Raw genomic sequence first — 10,835 nt, 5'->3', positions numbered from 1 at the left:
TTCCTTAATGGAGAATTGAAAGAGGAGGTATACATAGAACAACCAGAAGGCTTTGTAGCACACACCAAAGAGACCCACGTGTGCAGATTGAAGAAAGCTTTGTACGGACTCAAGCAGGCTCCTAGGGCATGGTATGAGCGCATTGATAGTTACTTGCAGGAAATGGGCTTCGTGAAGAGTGAGGCAGATGCTAATCTCTACTACTTTGTAGTTGGGGGTGAGATACTCATTCTTGTTCTATATGTGGATGACTTGTTTTGTTTTTAACAGGTTCATTGGGGCTCATAGAAGAGTGCAAGAGGGACCTTGCAACAGAGTTCGAGATGAAGGATTTGGGACTTATGCACTACTTTCTAGGCATGGAGGTATGGCAGACAGATGGAGAGATTTTCCTTGGACAAGGGAAATATTGCTTTGAAATCTTGAAGAGATTCAGGATGGAGGATTGCAAAGCCATGTCTACACCCATGATCACAAATTGGAGGAAGGTAGACACATCCAAGGAGAAGGATGTAGATCCCACCTTATACAGGCAGTTGATTGGTTCTCTCATGTATTTGGTCAACACTAGGCCAGATATAGCTTTTGCAGTCAACACTCTTAGTCAGTTCATGGTAGAGCCAAAGAGAGTGCATTGGATAGTGGCAAAGCATGTGCTGCGTTATTTGCGAGGTACAATTGAGTATGGGATTAGATATTCTCGAGGTGAAGGAATCAGGTTGATGGGCTATACTGATGCAGATTGGGCAGGTAGTACAACGGACAAGAGAAGCACTTCAGGGTGTTGTTTCAGTTTGGGATCAGGGGTTGTCTCTTGGTTCAGTAGGAAGCAGAAGTCTGTGGCTCTGAGTTCTGCAGAGTCAGAATACATAGCAGCTAGCATGGCGACATGTGAAGCTATATGGCTTTGAAAGTTGCTAGTAGCCTTGTTTGGTCAGAAGGTTGAGACTACAGTGATACATTGCGACAATCAGAGTTGCATCAAGTTGACTGAGAATCCAGTGTTTCATGATAAGTCGAAACATATAGACATCAGGTATCACTTCATCAGGGATTGTGTACAGCGAGGGATTGTTCAGCTACAATTTATACCTACAGATCAGCAGGTAGCAGACATTCTAACAAAGGTATTGGGGAAGGCGAAATTCATCTTCTTCAGAGAGAAGTTGGGTGTCATGCAGAACAACTTCCTCGCTAAGAGGGAGTGTTAGTTTGTTAGCTTTGGACAGCTGTTTGTCCAGATGTGATTAATTAGTAAATAATTGTTTTACTAACTAATTAGTTAGAGTAGGGACAATTATTTGTTAATTAATTGACCACTTTTGGAAGCAACTAGAAATCGATTTTGTTATTGGTTGTTGGGTTGTTTTAATCTCAACCGTTGATTGAGAATCAATCTCGGCCGTTGGTTTATCAACGAAGGTAGTATAAAAGGAGGTCTAGGGGCATTTGGAAAACACATCTTGGAGAGCATTTGCAGTGTTAGCAAATGTGTTTGCAGTAATAGCAAACAGTCTTGCAGTGTTAGCAAGAGGTGCAGTGATAGCGGTGGGAGATAGCAGTGGAGGAATATCAGTAGGAGGAATTGGGAGATTGTCGGGGTTCTGCCAGTGAGAGGCAAGGAATTTTGTATCTCTTAATTTGCTGAAGTTTAATATATTTCTCATTTGCAATACTGGTTTTCCCTTTGGGGTTTTTCCAGGGACAATTTGTTCGAAAATATCGTGTTCATTGTGTTGAGTATTTTATGTGTTTTGTGGAGTTGTAGTTGTGTTATTTTTCAATATTTGTTGAGAAGCAAATAATCTGTATGATATAGGAGATTAATAATCAGTAACTACAATAGAATTTCCACATTTCATTTGGTTGGTGTTGTTTTTATCCAAAAATTTGTAGTTAAAGAAACTAAATCAAAACCTAAATTTGCATGGGATTTTCAATCACACTCTGAGACTCATTTATCGATATCAACTAACTGTTTGCCCTTTTAAAACAGGATTTAAAAAAAAGTATCTAACCAGTGGATGTTAAAGCAGATAATTTTTTTACAGAGTTTAAGGACGCTATACTTATCTTCAAAGTTTTGAAGAATGTCATCCCCGAGTCTCTGTAATCCATTCAGCCAAAAGGATTATGGCATCCAACAACATTAATATCATAATTTGGAATTTCAGTTTAAGTTTATGAATACTACATATTCAATTACACCACCAATATCCCTATGGGTGGTTAATTTTTAATATAGTTTTTTCTTTACCTAATGGTTGTTTTATGTGTGTGATGTGATGTCCAATAATATTTTTACAGATTAAACCACTCTGGCTAAATTTCGTATGTATTGAAGCATCTAGGTAAAAAAAATATAATTGTGAAAGAAATAAAATTTTATAGTTATATATATATATATATATATATATATATCATTGTGACTAAATTTTATATGTATCGAAACATCTAGGTAAAAGACATTGTGGCTAAATTTCATATGTATTGAAACATCTAGGTAAAAGAAATATAATTGTCAAAGAAATATAATTTAAACGTTATAATAAATGTAAAATGTAAATAATAATAAAATTGAGGTAAATATATGTAAGAAAATTAAATGAAAAAAAATGGATATCAATTTACATAATCTATTTTTTTTTTTTAAATAATATAATGGTTATATTGATTATTATATTTTCTATTTTTTATTACAAATTTATATTATGTTGATTGCGAAAAAATCAAAAATAAAATTAGAAATAGACATTTGAATAGCAAAATGAAATAATAAAGAATTAACTTAGAAAATATGAGTTGTGTTGTGCGAACAACAGAGGCTAAAAAAGTTATAAAACTAGTAGTTCTAAACTTAGAGTACCACACTTTCATTTTAGAAAAAAGTCTAATACCACATATTTATCTCTATCATCTCTTTATCTCTCTCCTCTCCTCCTGGTATTCTCTCCATATTTCTTTCCTCCATTTTCATCTTTATCTATACCTTTTTTTATCTCCATCTCCTTACCCCCCTCTTTCACTCTTCCCCACTCCACCTCTCCCTCTCTCCCTACTATGAACATATCATTAGCCTATCTTCTCGATTCCTCGGTTTCATTTCACACTTGAATGGATCTTTATAAGTGGATGCATAGTTGATTTGAAGATATCATTTCTCTATTAAGACCTTTGTTGCACAAATTACATCACATGCTAAATGACCTACCAATTGACCTCATTTAATACACAAAAGTATGAAACTAATAATTACCTCTTCGATGTATCTTAGACATTTTCTAACACAAACATAAAACAAATCTCAATTTTTTAGCAAAAGGCAGGGACTCTAGCTGCACAGCTGTTGTTAATAAATACATTCACCAAAACAACTAATAAATTTCCATTCCAAAGGTCAAATATCCTAACCATATAAAAATATAGAATATCATCGATAAATTTCCATTCCAAAGGTCAAATATCCTAACCATATAAAAATATAGAATATCATCGATAAATTTCCATTCCAAAGCTCTTTTCAACTTCTAAATCTTCAACTATGTGATAGAAAAGTTACATTCGATCAATTACGTTTCAAACTAATATTCTCTAGTCTTTACAAGGCCTATCGTTTGGAGGGATTGTAGATTGTTCTTCTAACAAGGCAATTCAGTCACAAACCAATTAGCCATGAAAATTATTCCGTTGGCTGTGCATTTCATTCTCTTTTACCTTCAACTGTGCTCCTCTGCACATGGTTCCTTCAACGATGAGCAGGTTCTCCTTGCCTTCAAGAAGTCCATAACTTCTGATACATACATACAATGTGTTATCATCTTGGGATGCCAACACTAACGTCTGCAATTGGACAGGCATTTCATGCAATAAATTGATGAGAGTGTCCTCAATAAATCTTGAGAGTTCGGGTTTGGTGGGTCGTATTTCTCCTCTCCTGGGGAATCTTTCCTCTTTAGAGGTGTTAGATCTCTCCAATAACTCTCTCCATGGAGTTATTCCAGAGCTTGGCCAGAAGCTCAGCAATCTGCAAAAACTGCGTCTGTGGGGGAATCAGCTTAGTGGACCAATACCAACATCTCTAGGAAATTGTTCCAAACTGGAAATTCTTGACCTCAGCCTCAACCATCTCAATGCCACAGCGCCTCTGCAATTGGGTAAGTTGAGCTCTCTCCAACGTCTTTTACTGTATGATAACTTCCTCACCAGCTCAAGGACTTTGCCCTTTCTCACAGCTCTTATTAATTGCTCTTCCCTGAAAACTTTATACTTGGGTTATAACCATCTCGCTGAGGATTTGTCCCCTTCCATTGGCAAGCTGTCTACTAAACTCTCTGTATTGTCCTTGCAACAAAACCTTATAGGAGGCAGAATACCTCAAGAAATTGGTAATCTCACCAATATAATATTGATAAATTTCACCAGTAATGCATTGACTGGATCCATTCCATCTACATTAGAAATACTCCAGAACTTGGAAAGATTGTATCTGGGCGAAAACAAATTGCAGGGACAAATTCCCAGCGAGATTGGTGCCCTTGGTAAGAGTCTAGGGCTACTTTCTCTCTCATTTAATCTACTTAGAGGACAAATTCCTGAGATTATTGGCAATCTTACTCAGCTAAGGCGCCTTCAACTTGATAACAACCAATTTGTTGGGAAAATACCTGCCGCTCTCGGCAGATGTTGGTTACTAGAACTAGTTGACCTATCCCATAATAATCTCACTGGAAGCATACCACCAGAATTTGCAGATCTAAAAAATTTACAGTTTTACTTCAATCTGTCTTGGAATTCACTAAATGGAAGCTTGCCAGCTGAAGTCTATATGGGAATGGCCCAAGGAATAGATCTATCAGGGAATCAATTATCTGGTGGCATTCCAAGTATTAGTAGCGGTAATCTACAATATCTCAACCTCTCTCATAACATGTTTGAAGGCCCAGTTCGAGGTTTAGATTTCTCGATGCGAACAGCGGATCTCTCCTACAACAATTTATCAGGTACGATACCAAGTTCTGTGAAGGCACTAAAGGTGCTTGAAGTGGTTTGATCATTCTTTAATTAGTACTGCATGATCTCTTTTTCTGTGCATGTTGAACGGACATAATACTGTTACTTTTTTTGGCCTTATGAATATTACTTTTCAATAATGTTTTTCTGCTTAGGATTTAAATTTTCTTTTTTCTGTAGCTGCAGCATGCATTGTAAGAGTATTATTTAACATATATTTCTGCAACTGTTCATCATGCATAATTAATATAGTCTTCCTTTTCTGCATATACTGATATTTGGGTTTTGAACAGTGATTTTTAATCTTCTTTTTCTGCATATACTGATCTTTGGGTTTTGAACAGTGATTTTTAATCGTTAATAACTTATTAAGATCTCTATAATTTTGCTGTTAATAACTTAGTGGCAGTATAGTGTGAAATAATCTGAATATTTCTTTCATTGTCGAACTTTCTGAATGTTTCATTCAAATTTTTGATAGGAGAAATTCCTCAAACAGTTCCGTTTACAAACCTCACGGCATCATCATTAAGAGGGAACCCTGGACTCTGCGGGACAGGACAATGGATATTTTCATTCCCAGCATGTCCAAGTGTAGTAGGGTCACCTCGAGGATCATCTGGAGGGTCATCTGGAGGCCCCTGGCACTTCCATGTGAAATTGTTTAAATACATTATTTTTGTTATCTCCTTTCTAGTCGTATACTGCTTATATGTTTCGTTTTTGTACAAATATTTCTTTCCGAAGAAAAATGTGGAACCATCAATAGAAGTTCCACATCCTAGAATCTCATATAAGGAGCTTAGTACTGCAACTAATGGATTTGGCAAGGGCAGCTTGCTAGGAGTTGGTGGGGTTGGCTCTGTATATAAAGGAGTTTTGGATAATGGAACACTGATAGCTGTTAAGGCTCTCAATTTGGAGAATGAAGGAGCTCATAAAAGTTTCAGCATTGAATGCCAAGTGCTCAGTAAAGCCAAACACCGAAATATAATAAAAGTCATAACCTCATGCTCTAATCTTGACTTCAAAGGTTTGGTTTTTGAGTTCATGTCTAATGGAAGCCTGGAAAGGCATTTGCATTGTGATGCTGGCAAGTGTAATATTGGGGGTGTCTATAAATTGGATTTACAGACACTAGTACAGATAGCCTTGGACGTTGCCCATGGCTTGGCCTATCTCCATCATGATTGTTCAATTCAAGTTGTTCACTGTGATTTGAAGCCCAACAACGTACTTCTGGACTTCTATATGGCAGCACATATAGCTGATTTTGGAAACGCCCATATACTGCCTAAAAATTCTATGCATTCATTATCATCATCAACAGTGAAAGGTGCTCCAGGCTACATTGCCCCTGGTAAAGACTTACTTTTCTTTGATTTGCCCTGTTGCTTCAATTTCATTATTACTATTTTAAATGGTGAAAACTAACACGGGTTTGACGCAGAGTATGGAGTTGGTGCAAGGATTTCACTGAAGCGAGATGTTTACAGCTACGGAATTCTGTTATTGGAGATGTTAACAGGAAAGAGGCCAACCCACCAGATGTTTGTTGATGGACTCAGCTTGCGCATGTGGGTTAGTATGGCTTTTCCCGATAGGATTTCGGAGGTGGTTGACGATCACTTGCTCTTGTGCAATGGAGCTGTTACAGATGCTACATGCAATTGTCTTGTTCAGCTGATTCGAGTAGCTCTGTTGTGCTCAAAAGATTTCCCTAAAGATCGACCAAGTATGGCAGAAGTTGTGGAGTTGTTGGAATGTATTGAGGACATGTTTGAAGGGAGAACAACAGATTCTTTATATCATAATGATCTCTACCAAATGGTAAACAGCAAAAGATGGGCAAGAGATCTTGCACTGAAGGATCAGAGTACTTCCACATTGCAGTCAACTTTCTAAATTGTGATGTAAGCTGTTCGCCACCGAATCAGGGAAATCGACTTTCAAATAATAGTACTAGTTGAAACTGCGGGCTATTCTGGGGAAGGGGATACAAATATCAATTAAAAATTACAGTTTTTTCATCTTAAAGAGTTCGATTAGGAATTTGCTATTGTGTGGACTTTTTTTCTACATATAGTAATGCTTTTCATGAGATGAGAAAAAGGCAAAGAGTTCGACAGTTTTTCTTTCTTCCTACTTTCAGATTTAAACAGAATGTTACTGTGCTTTATGTAGATTATTTGCTACAGTAAATCTTCCTATAACCTGCGTTTTTTCACTTCATTTGTTTGATGATTGATCACGAGTTAAAACTTTGCTGTATGTTCTTTGCGTTTAACTTTAACAGACTCTTCCTCGTTTAGTTCTGTTGTTTTGATACTGTCCATAGCCTTGAGTAATGATTACCAGGACAGGGTTATCTTTGGAATTTAACTTGCAGGTTCAAAGATTTGTCTGCATCAGTTTAGTATCAGAGCATCCAAAGACGATGAAAGTGGAGAATTTATGAGAAAAAGTCTGAATAATTCAGAAGATAGTTGTGGCTATGGCTATGGATATAGAAATAGAGTTGTTTCTTGCAGGTTGAGAGATCTGTTTGCATCAAATTGTTTTTTTTTCCAGTTTGTATGAGGAAAAAACCAACAAACTCCTGCAAAACAGAGTTACACGACAGAAACTTGAAAGTAATTGAAAGAAAATAGAAACCCGGAATTTATTAAAACCTTCAGAATGCAAATGTAGAGCCAAGTCGAAATTATGCCTCAACACATCAACCGGCAGTGTTCAGCCATACAAACAGTCACAGCAGTCACAGCGAGCAAAACAACCAATTTTGTTTTAACAGTTTTCCAGTAAGAGGTTTCTTTTGACATGAGACATCCAATGAGAGTCTATTGCATCAACTATCAAATACAAAAATTCAGTTTGGAATTTGCTGTTCCATGTCAGACAACTACAGACAAAATAGAAGGGAAAAAACTCTTTTTTTGGTTTTTTGGGGTTTCGTGATGAAAGGGGCTGTCCTACCCCTCAACAACATCTGAAACACACTTGGATACTTATGTAAATCTCATTTTTAATCAGAAAAATAAGTTTATTTAGACATCAAATTTATGCACCCAAAATTTGTAAAATTGTTATCAAAATTGAAAAACAAATTTACATAACAAAGAGTCAACCCTATTGGCTTCTTGATACATCATTTCAATCTGATTTACCCTCTCAATAACAATCTGAAACACACTTCAAAACAGTCAAAAAATTTAATCTACAGAAACAAACATGATGGATTTGAACACCAAAACTATGCAAACAAACTTTAGAGAACTTATCATTGAAATTGTGAACAAATTTGCCAAACAACGAGCCAAGTCTATTGGCTTCTCATCTCCACATCACAATCTGGTTCAAGACCTGCAAAATGAATTCCTACAGCAGCAAATAATCTTCTACTGATATTCTCCCTTCTAACAACAAATTGATGAAACAAAACTCGAGGATTCCTCCTTGAAACTTAAAAAACCTTTCAATACAATTAGGTAGTCTATTGGCTTCACAATACATCTTCCTAATCTGCTATTGGTCTGATATAGACCTGCAACCTTGGTGAATTAGAAAAGCATATCGCATTTAAACATGACCTTCTTCCTTTTCAAATGTTCTTCTCAAAATTTGATGCAGAGGCATCCAAGTGGAGGGAGCCTCATTTTGAAATTTCAGATTTTCCCTTCCTGTAGTAGGCGTTAGGCTTTGGGTATTGATGTCTTCTGGCCGGCTCCTAATTTATAATAATGGAGAGTTTAAAAATGGAACCACATCTGGGAAAGGGGAGTCCCGGAAGGGCTCTAAAATTAGCAAAATTTGAAAAATCTGTAAGTGTGTAGTTGGATTGACATTTTAAGGTTTTTGTTGGGGTTTCTTTTAGGGGCGGAAGATAGCATTTTCTGGGCAGCAACTTTGGAGTGGGAGTTTGATTGTTTTGGAAGAAAGGTTTCTGTTAAGAAAACTTTTAGATTTTTGGAAGGATGGAAGATTGGGCATAATAGCTTTTTGTTGGAAGAGCTGGAAATGTATGTGTTTGTAGGTTTTTTAAAGTATTTGTAACAGAAAGTTGTCTGGGAGTTCATGGTTCAGAGTTTGCAGAGTGTTATTGCAGGTTGCAGAGGCTAGAGGCTTGAGAATGAGGGTGCTTTGTTGAAACAAGTTGCAGGGGCTAGCCGCTAGAGGTTTGAGTGAGGGTGTTTTGTTGAAACAAGCTTTTGTAGTTGTTATTAATCATTCTGGTTTCAGAATTCATGATATGATGCTGCAATATCTATGTAATCTTTGTATGAGTTTATGCAACTCATTTGGAGAATTTGGAATAGAAGAATAAATTGTGTTGCTGATTTTAGTGGCGTCTTCTTGATTTTTCTAAGTATTCATTGGTGTTGGTTGTGTGACTATAAGAGTGGGAGTTGTTGTTGTGTCCCTGTATAGCATCAAAACTGCACATGCAACGATCCATAATGAAATTAAAATTCAACAAGTATATACCAACCCCTGCATTTCATTTCATTTCATTTGGGGACCAAGAAATAGTACACCCAAATCAAATTTTCACTCATTTGCATTTGAAATTTCCATTAAAATTTTTTACACTTCCTCTTACAACATGCCAGGTTTAGTCACCCATGTAAGTCCACGTCCACTCTCAGTCCCACTTGACCCTTAAACTTAGAAACCAGAGCTCATTTGGTAAGCCCAATTTCAAATTAGATGCTTATCATAATATTAAATTACCAAGAATTTGAATTTGAATTTGAATGAAATTTAGGTTCCATTTGAAGTGCCCACCTAGTCAAATTTTGAATTTTGTTAATGTGAAATGTCACCGAATTACATGAAATTACAACCATAAGTCTATTTCAACCCTTGTCAAAGTATTTTATACTTTACTTATTGAATACCAAAAATCAAACCAAGCATAAACTGTAAATTTTTTTCGATTGATGTTGATTACCATGGATGCTCCTGCAGCAGTTCGATGGAGAAACTACTAACAAACATCGACTCTTTAATCTATCTCCTCCTCTCGTAAGGGACAACTGGCCTCTTATTTATTCTTTCCACAATCGTTAAACTACAAGCAATAGATAATGGCATCCAGCATCACTTGCATGACATAGGCTCCATGGCTTCCATGCAATAGTTTTTGGCGTCCATCAACTGTATGTTTATGTAATAGTCGGCTAATTCCAGGATATGACTATATCACTTCACTTGCAAATACTCTTTGACTACTGTAAAGCTAGAAGAGTGATGAGCTTATTTTTGAGTGGATTATAGGATTATTCTCACAGATCATCTCATAAGGAGAGAAATAGAAGACATTACAAACCTTTAATCCTATGGTCATGTATTGCCATACAAGTCGGCACCTGTATTTTACTTATTTCTACGAGTGGGAAGTGTTCTCTTTAACAAATGAGCAAAACCGAAAAGTCTTACCATTTATTTCATCTAGGTCAATCCAATTACTTACTAAGACCAGTATAACAATAGGAAATCATTAACCACTTTTAACAATCATATAATCCACCATTTAAGATGGCATTTATGCTTCTAAATGGCAATCTTTGAGCTTTGATGTCGGTAATATGAAGTTGTCTCTTGGATGTGTATATTAGCATTAGTAATTATGTTCTAGTTGGTGCGACTAGAGGAGTTTAGGAAACCCCTGCGCAAAATGGCATAACTAGGAAGGAACTGGAGAACCAGTAAGAGCGTCAAAACCACAATAGCAACCTGCCATTGATATGAGCTACAGGAATCAGGTATAAGCTCAGCCCAAATAATAAATTACTCTCTACAAATATATGTACATTGCGCAAACC

At 36.4% G+C, this 10,835-nt stretch overlaps 1 protein-coding gene across 1 annotated transcript; it reads left to right on the top strand.

The window, feature by feature from the left end:
- The first annotated feature begins 3,579 nt into the window (after positions 1 to 3,579).
- On the top strand, positions 3,580 to 7,040 carry LOC131054759 (putative leucine-rich repeat receptor-like serine/threonine-protein kinase At2g24130). The gene is made up of 3 exons (XM_057989349.2): positions 3,580 to 5,000; positions 5,492 to 6,370; positions 6,461 to 7,040. The coding sequence occupies exons 1-3, from the start codon at positions 3,875 to 3,877 to the stop codon at positions 6,913 to 6,915; spliced, it is 2,460 nt and encodes an 819-aa protein (XP_057845332.2). The 5' UTR covers positions 3,580 to 3,874; the 3' UTR covers positions 6,916 to 7,040.
- Positions 7,041 to 10,835: the final 3,795 nt, after the last annotated feature.

This window comes from Cryptomeria japonica, chromosome 2 (genome assembly GCF_030272615.1).
Source record: "Cryptomeria japonica chromosome 2, Sugi_1.0, whole genome shotgun sequence".
In the NCBI taxonomy this organism is placed as follows: Eukaryota; Viridiplantae; Streptophyta; class Pinopsida; order Cupressales; family Cupressaceae; genus Cryptomeria; species Cryptomeria japonica.
The sequence above is the reverse complement of the archived record's forward strand: the minus strand, read 5'-3'. Positions and strand labels throughout refer to the sequence as shown.

Bases quoted from the DNA above. Each gene is read 5' to 3' on its own strand.
- LOC131054759 (XM_057989349.2), top strand. From the start codon at position 3,875: ATGAGAGTGTCCTCAATAAATCTTGAGAGTTCGGGTTTGGTGGGTCGT. The intron at 5,001-5,491 runs GTACGATACCAA...AATTTTTGATAG, and splicing joins CTCCTACAACAATTTATCAG to GAGAAATTCCTCAAACAGTT. The intron at 6,371-6,460 runs GTAAAGACTTAC...GGTTTGACGCAG, and splicing joins TCCAGGCTACATTGCCCCTG to AGTATGGAGTTGGTGCAAGG.